Source organism: Xiphophorus maculatus, chromosome 21, assembly GCF_002775205.1.
Source record: "Xiphophorus maculatus strain JP 163 A chromosome 21, X_maculatus-5.0-male, whole genome shotgun sequence".
Taxonomy (NCBI): domain Eukaryota; kingdom Metazoa; phylum Chordata; class Actinopteri; order Cyprinodontiformes; family Poeciliidae; genus Xiphophorus; species Xiphophorus maculatus.
The window spans coordinates 13,441,839-13,456,375 of record NC_036463.1 but is presented as its reverse complement, the minus strand read 5'-3'; the positions used below and the strand labels follow the sequence as shown (position 1 = coordinate 13,456,375).

The 14,537-nt window shown below is 40.9% G+C and overlaps 1 protein-coding gene across 2 annotated transcripts in view; it reads right to left on the bottom strand.

The window, feature by feature from the left end:
- Positions 1-8,368: 8,368 nt before the first annotated feature.
- Positions 8,369-14,537, bottom strand: part of pola1 (DNA polymerase alpha 1, catalytic subunit) — a 56,052-nt gene continuing 49,883 nt past the window's right edge. For both annotated transcript variants that reach the window (XM_005809868.2, XM_023326614.1), the window contains exon 37: positions 8,369-8,903. In XM_005809868.2, coding sequence (XP_005809925.1) covers positions 8,767-8,903 — 137 coding nt within the window. In that variant the 3' untranslated portion in view covers positions 8,369-8,766. The remainder of the gene's footprint in view (positions 8,904-14,537) is intronic.

The following is a 14,537-nucleotide window of genomic DNA, read 5'->3' as shown; positions in this document are numbered from 1 at the left end:
TATCTACTAGGAAAATTGGCCTATTCCGACATACGGCTGAATGATTGGTGCATTTCTGCACCGGAGCTGCTTCAATGTACAAAACAAAAAAAAAAACTCCAGTATGCCTAAACCAGCAGACACTATGTGAGAGAGCTTCATGTTTTTTTGTTGTTTTTTTTTTTTTTTTTTTAAACCGTCTTTTGCTGAAACTCAGTGGAGCGTGTGTGCTTTCTCTTCCTCCGTGATGAGACTGTCCGGGAGAACTTGTAATCTTATTGTGAATATAACTAATGAATGGCAAACCAATTTGTCCCTAATATCTGGGGGGGATGCCAGGAGGCAGATGACCCGCTGGGAGCGAGGCTTAAACTTTCTTTGCAGCGCAAAAAAAGGCGAGAAAATTGAAATGCTGTCGAAGGTTATAGAGTGGATTTATAAAGTCACACTTGTTGGATGTGTTCCTTTTCATTCAACACGGGCCTTGTGTTTGGGATTAAAGCCAGGAGGCTTCTTGTTGCATGAATGATCACAGTGATGGATGTTGATGGGGGGAAAAGTCCAATCAGAAACATGTTGTTGGGTGGGAGTGGGACGGTGACGGGGAATCATGGTTGGATTCCTCACAGGTAAATCCAGGTGACGGAAAATTTCCACCCATTTTCATCACTGCGTTCCCTCCGCCCTCGCTCGGCCCCCCCTCCCTCCTCTCATCTGGACTTGATTTGGCCCTGATTTGGATCCTCCCGGACCTCGTTGCTCCCACCACGTCCCTACCGAGGAGAATAGACCAAATCACTCCACAGCCTCCGCCGGATAAAGTCCTCACTCAGCCCCAGCGAGAGGAGAGGAACTCTAAAAGGCGCTTTGATGAACGACTCCCCCTCTTTTCCTCCCTCAGGCGGAGAACCAGGCCCCCGATGAAAGCCCTAAATAGCGGGGGCCACGGCTCCGCGCTCCCCTCTCGGTTCGCCCCTTAATTCCCCGTCTCTCTTGCTCTCATCCAATTAGCTCAGTGTATTAAGCGGTTTATCGTCTCATAACCACCCTTTCAGCTCCAACAAGGGAGACACTTTGCAATAGGACCAGCTCTCCTTTTGACACCCTCTCCGGTGCGGCGCTATGAATAACAGGGACAGAATAGGCGACTAATTCCCTCATCAAAGCCTACCTTGTCCATCGCTGGTCAAAACGACAAGCAATAAAGCTTAACGCCACAATTCAAAGAGACTTGTTCGACCTTATTAGCTTAGCGGGGTCGAATTAATGCAAGGGACCTCATTTGACTGGGTTGCAGGGGACAAAACTGGGGGCCCCTCACTTAAAACCCTGCGGCGTGACAGAGCACTGGAAAAAAAAAACGAGCTGTTATAGTTTATCCAATGAAACTGCGTCATCCATTCTGTTTGGAGAGATTTTAGTTAACTTATATCTTATTGGAAATGATATATATCTTAGAAATAAATTAAGTAAAGTCCCCCAACTTTTTAAAGGCTGCCACGGAATGTGTTGTATTTCAATTAATTTAAAATTTATTTTACATACATTTATTCTATTATTGAAAAAAAAAAGGTTAGTTTTAATTAATTAATAGAGAGTTAGCCCGAGTCACGAGCAAACTAAGCTGCTGCTTAGGGTGGCCAGGGCACCAGGGGGCCCTCTAGAGGCCAAACATACTTACACAATAGTGCAGATGTCAAAAGTTGAATTTCTCACGAAGTGAAACCACTGAAGTGGCTGTGATGAAGTCACAGTAGGCGACAAAACGACAGTCTGCCTCATTGTTCAATTCAATTTCAATTCAGTTTATTTATATAAAACCAATTTACAAACAACAAATGTCATCTCACGGCACTTTAGAGGCACAGAAAAGCTCAATAGAAGTTTACAAATTGATCAGTGAGTTCGAGCCCTCGCTTTCATCCTCCATGCAAACAGACAATAGGTGAAAATCTGAATCAACTTTTAAGCAGTCGTATATTTAAATAAAAATATGAATAAAGTTATTTGTCACATAATAATACCATGCTTAAAAAAATCTCTTCATTCACAGAGCGTTCATTTAATCTGAATCAAGGCAAAGGCAAACTCAAAAATCCTACGGATGATAAAACTTTAAATAGTTCTACATTTTCTTTATTTGTTCCAAAAATAAAGAAAAATATTTGGTTTATGATACCTCTACATTTGGTACAAGGGGACTCGACAGAACGGTTCCATCAAATTTTATTTTCTTTCTAAATTTTGTTTCCTAATCCATTTTTATTTCATTCAAACTGCTTTAATCTTTCATGAATCCTGTTCTTATACTGATGTAAATCTGGGAAAAGCACCAGGCGGCCACCAGCAGAGCCGGGTCAAACAAGCTGCTGCCTGGAGCCTCCAGTGCAGAGGGGGGCCCTCAAGAGCCTTCAACTTCTCAGACGGAAACTGAAAAACTCATGAGAAATCTAACATAGTGTAAATGCACTTGTTTTATCTCTTAAACTCCACTTGTTAAGCTGTTAATGCTTGTCCACATTGACTTAACTCGTCTGGAAGCCGACTTGACTTGACTGGAGCTTTTGAACTTTTGTTTCCACGTTCAAGGAGTTAAAGTTTATTATCATGCAGGGTTTATAAGTTTGCATCAATGGTTTATGGATTAGAAATATAAGATATGGAACCATTAGGCCATTAAAATATCACAGTTGAATACTGCAATGATTGACATTGACTTGAATTAATCTATATTTTCCTGAATCTTGTCTTTCTTTTCCATTATAATATCTCTATCGCTCTCCTCAAGCTTTAGTATTTTCATCACTGAAATGAATGTGAAGGGTTGAGCGTTTGACTGATACAAATTCAAGATTAGATTAAGTCAGGGAAATAACCTTCACTTTACTATTTAATTGTTGCTATTCATTTCTTTCCAAGTCATTTGAAGTTTGAAGTTAATTTGATTGCTGACTTAAAAGTAAACCATAAAATTCCAACATTATCACCAACATGCAGGACGTGGTACTGGTCACAAATACAACCCTCATCACACCAGGGTAAACCCTGTTTGTCCAGGTAATCTTTGGGATTCTGCAGTACGTAAGCTGAAGTTAATGCTATCGCATGTCTGGCTCGGATTTTTATGCACTAAATACTTCTCAAACTCAATATAATTTTAAGCTGAGCGTAAATATCAGAATAAGACATTACACAGCATTTCTGCCTTAGCTGGTCTTGACATCTCTGCTCATCGGACCTTTCAAAGCGGTTCATATAAACTCATTTTTGCTCAAACCAGACGGAAGGAAAAGCCGCAATAATCCATTACTTCCCAAACGCAGTGCAACAGAAACCCAATTGTTTCAACATGACTAACTGCTTTGTTTTGACTCAACTTTAGACAGGTCAAGTAATATTTGTCACTCTATATTTGATTAGTAAAGTGTGGAAGAACAAAACGTCTGCAGCAATAACAGTTCCTGAATAACAGGATAATAAAACTGATTTAAAATGTCCTTATGCAGTTCAAACTCATCAGTAATAAATGCGCCTGATTAATAGGGACACAGTTTCACAGCTGTGTGGATTAATGAGCACAAACAAATCTCATGGATGCATGAGATCCCCTTTTATTACACTATGGGCCTCTAATGGGGGCCTCATTCTGATATAAAAACAAATATCAGTGGATTTAAATATTAGCTGCAAAAATAATTCATAACTTAATCAAACATCCTAGTGTGTAAATGCAATGATCAATAATAATCAATCACATATTAGAAACTTTCTTCTTATAAAATATTACAAAAATATTTTCGAATCGATTGGAACACAAAATGGTGGCTCTGTCCAACATTAGCTGCTCTCAGTTACCATGTGCACCAGAGAACTGTGAGGGTGATGTGGTCATTGGGGTCGAGTTATCAATGAGTATCGCAAATTAGATAAAAAAAAAAAAGAAAAAAGGAATGGTCCTAAGAATTGCGGTTCAGAAAGTTGAAAATATCAATTTTTAGCTTATTTTAGCTACAGCGCTAATGCTACTGCTAATGCTAAAGTCAAAGCAAGCTTTGCTTCCTCCTAACCCCTCTGAATTCCAGGGAAAGGGTTACAGCATGTCAACATGGTAGGATATGTTTATTACTATCTCTGCTTCATTTTGTGCTTCAATCACAAACAAATTCATTTTAATAAACAAATTGGCAGCTGCTCAGTTATGATTCTGCTGCCCAGGAGAAGCCAGCAGAGGCTATTGACAGGACTGATCCTTTATGTCCTTAAAAGCTGTTTATGTGCCCTGGCTTCAGCTGTAAAAGTGTATCCTTATTGATCACAATTGATCCAAAGTTGTAAGTTTTACATGTATATTAAGATAATTCTGGAAACACATTTTAGGAACTTAGTCTAATCCTGTTCAACGTTTAACTTGTTTAAGTTATTTAGACTTCAGCTTTAGTCATGCAACATCATTTTAAGAAATATTTAGGCATTCAATCTAATCAGGCATAACATTATGACCAACACAGGCACTCTGCTATGCAGCTCTATACGCAACAATCTGGAATTAATTCTGACTCTTCTTTACCAGAACCATCCTTAATTTCTTTTTGGATTTGAGCAGCAGCAGCTTGTCTGTTTTATCGGACCACCCAAGGCAGCATCCTGACCCTGTCATTGGTGCACTGCTGTCTGTTCCTTGGACCATTTTGATGCAAACAGGCACTGCACAAGAGTGTAGATTTGGAAATGGTCTGAACTCACTCGCCTTTTCTAACACATCACAGTATCCGCTTGCTGCTGAAAATACTCGCCCGGATTTTAGGATGGGCTTACAGGGGCTCCAGCCCAGGGTTGCGCTTTGGGGGCCACCGAAAGATGATTTGTATTTTTGTGAATGAATAAGGTCAGAATGCCTTAATTTTATCCCTGGCTAAGAGGATTTTGACCGTGTTGTTGAAAAACAGTTTGATTTGTTCTGGCAAACGTAGACCATGAATGCTTGATCAAGCATGATTGGTCCAAATTTGAGGCGTTTCATGCATTGGGGGAGAAGCATCAGTGCATAATTTCTCACAATGGCGGACAACAGAAAGTATGACAACGGAGCGCAGGAACGAAAGAAAAAGAAGAGCTTAACAGAGAGGTGATGAAGAAAATATCCAAGCTAATAACAGGTTTTCCTAAACCTCATATTGGACATGGAACAGAACCATCGTCCCTCTCCGCTTCTCAAATCGTTAGCCTTGCTAACGGTGACTCAATGGTCCCACCAGAACCTGGATCTGTGTCTGATCTGGCGCCTGCAAAATCAGAGGCAGTGGAAGGCCGATCTTCTTCGCCAGGTGCAACGATGGGTAATCCGTACGGTTCTGATCCTGCGCTTTGGGTAAAAACTGATGAGTTGGTGTGAGTTTACTGGGCTGAACAAGAAGCAGAGAGCTGTCAAAATATGGATGTTAATTTTAAAGCATCGGTACGTGTGTGTGCATGTTAATGTGCAACTGTATAATCATGATTAAGTAGGGCCCGCACCAGGGGCCCACATCCTCCTAAATCCGGCAAAAAAAGAGAAAAAAAACCCTGCTTTCTGAATAAGCCATAAAATAAACTTTTTAAATCTATTCTGAGACATGTAAACTGTCTCCCTGACAACAGACCAAGTTGTGGTGTTTATTGCTGCGACACGGAAACTTTCTCAACTTCAAATGAGATCTCCTGAAGTCGATGCATTCATTCACAACACAACCCATATAAACACATCATCCTCACCGCTGAACACAGTGAATTACTGAGCGTTACATTTAGAAAATATGAATAATTTGAATGGCTTACATTTAAAACCTTCCAACAGTTTTTTTTATAGTGTGGGGGCCGCACTGTACATTCGGAACTATGCAGTCGACCCTGAAGTTGATTAACTCAAGAAAAGAAAGATGGGGGGGGAAAAAAAGCGACTGTGGGAGAAGAAGTGGAGCCAATATGATTTAATAAATATGTAAAGTTCTGAGCAGTTGGATGCAGACGCATGGAGACACTTTCTCACACACAGCATGTTCTATCCGTTGCAGGAGTGAATCACGGTTTAAGTGTTCAGCCCACTTAAGCTTGCCTTTTGCGAGTCACAGAGGTTTGAAGTGATTTGTGAGGCGTGCAGTGTTTATGGAAATGCACACGGCAGGATGGAGAGTTAAAAAAGAAAAAAAAAAAAACAACAGACTATTAACACAAAGGAGAGTTATTGGGTGAAAGAAAATGCTAACTTTGAGCGTGTGTGTTGAACTTCAGCAACGGCAGATTAAATCCGGGTAACATTTAGAAATGCAGAGCCATGATATACGACTCAAATGTCATAGCGGAGGGGTCAACTCGCAACTCACGGATTTGTATTGTTGGTTTTTAGGTTCTTTCACATTAACGTTGGGTATTTTAACAGTTTACAAAATAAATACAAAAGGAAAACAATCTTTTATTTGACAACCTACAAATTCAGTAAGTGAAACATCTAATTGCTCATCTGCAGGATAAGACTCTTTACAATCAGCTCATAAATAAACATATATGTTGCAGACTGATTAGAGCACATGGTGCACAAAGCAGAAGGGGGCATTAAGGAATGAAATGTTTTAAAATTAAATGTCTGCTGTAAGAACAAAAGGCCTTTGACTGTTGCATTTCTAAAGAGATCAGTTTCACACAGAGCTCAGAGACAGAGAGAATGGGTTTTAAATATAGCTGCTAACATTATCTGCCCCCTTTGTTTTAACCAGTCCAACCATCGACTCATTTTAACTGGGTTTCTTTACATTTAGGTCCTTACATTTTCTTAAACCTCTCTTTCAAAATCTGATAACGTAAATATTTGTCTCTCAGAACTAAAAGAATGGATTTACAATTAAATGTAACAAAAGATAATTCCCCTCCATCAAAATATTCATCAAGCATAAAAAGTGGGAGTCAGTTTGACGCATTTAATTATAGCATTCAGATTTTATTGTATTCGACCTCTTGATCTTTACTGGAGCCGACATCGAAAAAACTGATAGATTTTAACCAAGGTTCAGTATACAAGCGCATTGTTGTGTATTTCACTTGTTCTTCCATGTTAGCTAACACTTTCTGCTAGTGCAGTGATGACTCAGTCACTTCATTTAGTATATAGACCCCCTTCTTCTTCTTTTTTACAATTTTATGCGGATCTTTTGGCTTTTAGACCAAAGTGATTTGTAGTCAGTATTCTAGAAGCAGCTTTTGCAAAGTTCCCCGGTGGATTTATGTTCTCTCTCTTCCAGGTTTGAACATCTAAAAGATGAAACATTTAAACATTCCTCTTTGCAAACAGAGGAATGTTAATGAAGAATTTGAAGCCTTGCCATTGGTTCTTAGTTGGAATTAGATCCATACTTTGACTAACCCATTCCATCGCAAGACCTTCATTCTGTTAGAAGATGAACCGCACAATCCGCTCCAAGTCAACAGATTTTCGTCCAGGATGGCCATGCATTCATTTCTCCTGCTGAAAAGAATCCCCGCAGCATTTTTCTGCCACCACCGTGTTGTGGGAGTTATGTGTTTGGGTTGATGTACGGTATTATTACATTTGTGTTTGAAATTTGGGCCAAACATATATATTCTTTCTCATGTGAAAATCAACTCCTGTTGGTGGTGTCCCCTGAATGATTACCAGAAAGTACTGCTCCCTAATGTACTCAATCAGCTACAATTACCCTGAGATGAACTTTCACAAAAAGCAGGATTTTTGGACCAATAAGGTGACTTTCCTTCCCCTACAGATCAATAATCAGGCGGTAGATCTAACCTTCTAAAGCTGCACAAGTAATAAGTAAATTCATGTTTTTTATTTATTTATTATGGATTTACTTATTTTTTAGGATTTTTGTATAGCAAAAAAAATGAACAAGTTGATAGATTATATAAAACCATTTAATACATGGTTAATAGATAGTAGAATTGAATACATTTATACAACAATAGCAAAAGACAGAGTTCTCAATGATTAAGTTCTTAATTGAGCTTTTTTTTATTATTTAAAACATCAATATCAAAATATGCCACATTCTGGCCATTACAAAACAAAACTCAGAATTGCTACAGTAACTTAGAAAATGTATTAAAACACAGAGAGGGTAGAAGAAGAATGAAAGAGACGACTTGGCCTGAGTTAAACAGAGGCAGTGAGGGAGAAGCAGATCAGATGTTCGATACCGGGACAAAAGAGCCAAGGAGCCGCGCGTGTGGCCTTCCTCACCCCGTCACTCCCCGTATCCTCCTCAGCCCTTTCTTTCATCCCCTGATCCGACACACACCCCTAACACTCACAGACACGCAGCGTGAATGGTGGTAATCAGAACAAGTGTCCGATCGCTGCGGGCGTCCAGTGGTCTCAGTGGCTCGCGGTCACTATCATTGGCTAATTAGCTGCTCCTGGAGTACACCAGCTGCTCTAAGGAGAAGCCATTTTCACACACACACATGTACACGCATCTGGGCTCAGCTAGCTTCTGCACATACAATAGACTGTCATTTAGGTATGATTGCTGCTCCCCTTTACCATGCAACGGAAGGGTGATGGGGTCAAGTCATAACTGTGAGAGAAAGTGTGTGTGTCGGGGTGTGCGTGAGGAAACTGGAGAAAAGGAGAGGTGTGATTGGTGTTTTAAGGAACACAAAAAGCCCATCAGGGCGAAGAAAGAAGATCGGCGGTCCACCAATCACGCTGTTATTTACAAACCGAAGGAGGATTTAAATGTCTGAGGCTCTTGGATGTTTTGTCCTTGCAGATTGTTTTCATTTGAACGACGAGAAAGCTTGGAAGAGTTTGGCCAAGTTAACCTCAGAGTAGCCGCTGGTGGCCAAAGCCCTGTCTGGGACTTCCTTCAGCTTCAGATACACCTGCCGTGTGGAGCCTGATCTCTTTAAACACGCTGCAAAGACAGAAAAGAAACATATTACGATACAATGCCAGAGTTACACAGTGAATCTAAGAATCCCACCACTTGCATCCCTCATCATAAACACTCAGGATCATTTCAGTCATAAACTGCGAAGCTAACCGATCCAGCTCTGTCTGAAAGTAATGCTATTACTTTCAGGAGTGGATGGATGATCACACAGAATTAGACTGATGGATCGATGGCACATGTACCCATGCAGGATCATGAGATCGATGGAAAAGCCCAATGAGAGCATGAAGTCAATACCTCGTCCCTGTTATCTCCTCAGGTGGGCTGTAATAAGGCCAAAGAGAAGACGGAAGGACGGCTCTCCGGGACAGGATGGCAACCACAAGCAAGCAAACCTTTTCAATATACTGACGTACCAAGTGTGAATGAAACCAAGTAATAACACCATCACCACACAAAGGAGGGCAGTGGATATAACAGTGATCTGAGAGGAGCTGTTTTTTTTTTTTAAAGGAAGTTCTCTCTCATAGTAAACATTGTGTTGGGTTTGCCACGTTCCCTACATTACAGCGAAGTCACACTAAACCTGCAATAAATGTTAAAAAAACAAAAACAAAAAAAAAACTACAAATGTCATTGGCCGATATCTTCATTTTGCTGATCTTCTGTCAAAACTGGAAAACACCATTTCACCCATCAGAAACACTCACAAATATCAGTGGAAAAGAAACCTCTGGAAATGACATTTTTCTGTGGGTGTGTGTGTGTTTATTTGTAAGATCAACAAGTTTCTGAAAGCAGTGATGTCACAGCCACACCTCTGGTTTAGCCCCCGACCCAAAGCGCTAAACCATAGCAGATTCTCCAAGCTTCTTTTGCATGTTAGTGCATCCCTGTGGCAGGCTGGCACAGGTTTTAGAGTAAAGTCATTATAAGAAACACTGTTATGTTTACGTGGATCTTTTTGCGATTGGAAAACAGAAAAGTCATGTGTTTTGTTTGAACAAAGCCTAAATATTTCTTGTGTTGCACTCCACTGATGCAGCAGCATGTTTTGATATTTTGACAAGTTTCCAAAAACCCAACTTCCACATGGAAGCAGACACCTACCAGAACGATTTTCCTCATTAAAAGGTGATTTTATTGTAATGCAACAATGACCACAAGCACCTTTTATATGGGCAAAGGAAAGCAGATGATTAGTAAACATAATTAGGGCTAAGATGGTCTCCATTGTGCATATTGAAGTATATGTAGTGTTTTGAGTTACTGAAATAGGCAGTTGTAAGCAATTTTAGAAGGCGATTCAAGTATTTTGCAGATTTTAGTTATCCGTGAGTGACTGTGGTCCTAATAAGACCTAATTATCGTGCTAATCTTTAGAGATGTACTTTAAATAAAGGCCAGCTACTCATTTAGAAAAGAGGCCCATAACAGAGCCTGGTATTTGTCTACTGGTCCGTTTTAGTTGAGCTCCAATGTGCACACAAACCAAGTTGTCCATATGGCCAGTTGCTATCTCCTCGCCACCTCCATGTCCATATCTCCCTGTCTCGTCCTTCCTGTCTGCTGCATTAGTGGCTACTGGATAAATACCGGCCCACCGACGGCACAGAGGAACAAAGGTTAGATACACACAGCAGCCACACGCACTAAAAGGACACACACAACAACGCAGGTAGTTAAACACTTAAAAAGCCTAGTAACTCAGCCGCTAAAAAACATCCACGCGTCAAACAGCAATCACACATGCATGTGCTCACGTCCATGTGTGGAAGATGGTGTGGTTGACTTAAACGGCAGCAGCAACTATTACCAGATAATCCTCATTTCAGCAGGGAGAGGAAGGGAGAGAGAGGAGAGGCAGGGAGAGACTATTTATCCGGGGAATAGAAAGGGGGTGATGATGCATGATCAAGCGAAAGCAATCATGTCATCATTTTCTGAAAGGTAGAAGAAAATAATTCTCCCCTTCCCCTCCCTCCTGCTCCTTCACTCCTTTTTATTCCCCCAACCCAATCACTGTGTGGCGAACAGATAAAAAAAAAAGAACGATGTAAGAGTCACAGAGAAGAAAAGAACGACAGAGAGATCTCTCTGCGAGTCGGAGCATGGAGAGGAGCGTGGTTCAAATAAATAGTCTCCACTGCTGAGGGAATAGAGGAGGAAAGGGCCGAGGGTGACGTTGGGGAAAGGTTTGGATCCGAACTCCGAGGTTTAAAAAAAAAAAGTGACCGATTCAAAGGCGCAAAGATTTTCCATTCCACCTTTTCTACGCTTTGGAGTCCTTTAAACGAGATTCCAGAGCTTCTTCAGGGTGTAAGGGGCACAGAATAGCGCATTACGCCCTTCCCCACCTGTTGCTGCACACTGCCGCTCAGCAGGGTGAAGCAACAGGAAAAGGAAAATTCAGCTACTTGAAAGACTTCCAGGTTGCAAAAGTCATTCTATGGAGCAGAACTACATGTTTTTAAAATACGTTTGTAAGATAAAAATGGTTTGTGTGTAAAGCTGCTGGAGAAAACAGATCATCTAATAAACTGGACTGCTTTACTCTGAATGTAACTAAACAGCAGAACAGTAAAACATTCTGTGCAATAAGCACTGAGTAAATCCATGTGAACCTAAACACCATACTTATTATCATTGTTTAAATTGCTAATGCACCAATCAGGATTTTCTTGACAAATGCTAGCTTCCATTTTCCTCTGAGGTTTGATTTGCCAATTCAGACTCATAAGTTATAATCTTAGGAATCAAAACTGGATAAGAGTAAAAAAAGGGGGTTTAGAAAATGGATCACTGATATAGTGATATAGTTTGGAATATAAATGAAAATTAAGGAATTACAAGATAATGATCATATGAGTCACAAACTGTTTCCGTCGATGCTCTTTATGCATCTTTCAAAGTATGGCATTAAAAAAAGGTTGATGGAAACGGAAAATTTGAAATAACTTCCTCAATTCTGAAAAAAAAACCAAACTTTTTTCGTTCACTTGATGTGGTTTTTCCTTTTCCAAAAAGGATTCAAAGCAATAGAGGGAAGATGGAAAAACATTTGGCAAAAATGTTCTGATGAACTTTACTTTCTGTTTATTGCAGCCATGCTGGAATTAGATGGAAGCATGCCTAATTTGCATTTTTTGCAACATTTTAAAAGTTCGCTCAAAATTTGCATGGCAGTTGGATGGATTTTTTTTTAGTAAAGAAAAAAGGAGTCCAGGTTCCTTGTGCAAAATCCAACAATTTTCCCAGAGATTCGGACCATTTTTCCACGGGGGACAGATACACAGTCAGGCGTTCATATCTTCCCTCAGCATACAGACATAATTGACAAAATACAATTATTTCTTTACATTCCATTTAGTTAAATTTTTTAATGTCTCCAAACTTGAAAAATACCTCAAACAACTTCCATATCTTAACAGTCTTACTGAGAACCAAACAACATGTCGTCTGATGTGTTCACAGACTGAAGATGGTGGGAATTTCAAGTTTTGATACATTTAATGAAGAGGGGAAATCCCCCTCCTCGTCTTCCCCCGACTCTGACATCAATTATTCAGTAGGAATAAAGTTATTTTTTTTCTGCTTTACATACCTGCATGTAGATCCTGCCAGGTTCAATGTAAATACTGTGATACAATGAAACTTACTTTTCCACAAGGTGTTAATAGAACTCAAGCCTATCTGGGGATTCCCAACCATACAAATGTGAAAGACAACAAAATCAACAAATGTTTTGGACGCATTCTTACGCGCTCACACACACCCCTGCACGCACACCCCCACACACACCCCCTCATGTTGGGGCCAGCACGTGCGCGCGCGCTCAGTGAGCCTATCAGAGGTTATCTCTGCTCTAACTAGGTGTTGTCACACACTCGCGCACACTCCGGTGGAGCCGGGCACGAGTAGATCGGGGCTCTGCACGCTCTAACTAGGTGTAAATACAATAACAAGCCTGTAATTAAGTGAGCATGATGAAGTTAATGGAGATCGGCCATTCTGTCGGCCGCCTCCATGAATATTCTATTAGGCTGGTGGCGACGGGCAGCTGGAATAGCAGTTAATTTAATCACTACTCGGAGCACGGGGAAACTTCTTTGTGTGAGTGTAATTGCACAGAATGAATAATTGATTTGACAATCGCACCCGTGGATTTTGCCACCCCGCTTTGTATCAGCGGAGAAAAGGGGAGGAAGGTGGGGAGAGGGAAGCGTGGAAGAGGAAGATGGAAAGGGGAAGAAAATAGGAGAAGAGGAGAGAAAAGAGAGAGCGGGAAGAGGAGGAGGAGGAGGAGCGGGACTAAGCACGGAGCACCCGAGAGGTGGCAGGGAAGCTGTCTGTAAATGGATCATTAGAAAAGCGCAACTCAAGGACAATTTTTATTTTATCAATGCGGCAAAATTACATTATTGCTCACACACGCAATCATACTGCCCACACTCAAGACTGAGACCTAGAGGAGAGGATGGGGGAGGATGAGGAGAAAAGAAGCAGACAGAGGGAACAAGGGAAGAGATACAAAATGATTTGAAAGTCATTGATACGGCATGTTCCATGCTAAAGAACGGACAGCGTGCGTTTTTTCCCTTCCATCTCTCTCGCTTTCATTGTGTGCGCGCCTCTGTGTGTAATCTATTAGAGATCTCCTGCGGCGGATGAAATTACCTCCATGTTTTACTCAGTCGCAGCAATCAGGCACAAAAACGCAACGTACATGTAGATAAGACAGGTCTGCAGAAGGAATGCACGCACACACACAGCGGAGGGCTGCAGAAACACACCGCTAAATTACAATCTGCGTTGAGTCAGAGCTCTTTTGTGTTGTACATACAGCCCGGGCAATTTTCCATTAATGTCTTTTATTATATATGTTCAGAAGCACGGTTGAAAATATACGTTGAGCCTGCATCATGGCTACCTGCAGCATAAAAACTCAGATATTATATCGAAACTGACAGGTATAGTCATGATACACTTTTACCTTCAGCCAACAGCAGCACATGAAAGGAAAATGCTCACATATTCTGGTCCTTTCTTTCAGATAAATCCCCTCAAAAGACCAAAATCCAGCAACTCTTAAGTCATTTCTCCAGCATGTAAATATAGGCATGGAGTGTGTGGCCAGCGTGGAGAGTGACAGATTGGGAGTGCGCTCCTGAGGGGGAGAGCAGGTAGAAATACCGGCTCTTTTACCAGTGAGCTAGCAGTTTCCAGTGTTGATCAGTGTCACGGTGTTCCAACATGTTCATAATCACCGCTCTGTCACTCTGCACCTCCGTAGCATCCGCCACAGCTAACGCTAACACTAACCCAACACTCGGAGGAAAATATAGAGTAATGACAGTGATAGCTGAGGCATCTCCAGCGAGCGTGGCTGTTAAAACAAAAGGAAACTGACTTCTGACTTAAATGGATTACATGCCCGTTCAGGAAGCATCTCGTATCCTTAGTTAGCAACATATAGTTGCTAACTGATTTTGGTAAACTCAAACAGTTTACCAAAATCTGCACCAGAGAGATAAAATATTACTTTTGAATAGACTCCCAGAGTGTGTAGAACTGTATGCTTTCTCCCTGCAATCTAAACAGCGAGATCCTGGGTGTGTAATGCAGTAATATGGGGTATTACTGCCCCAGGACAGA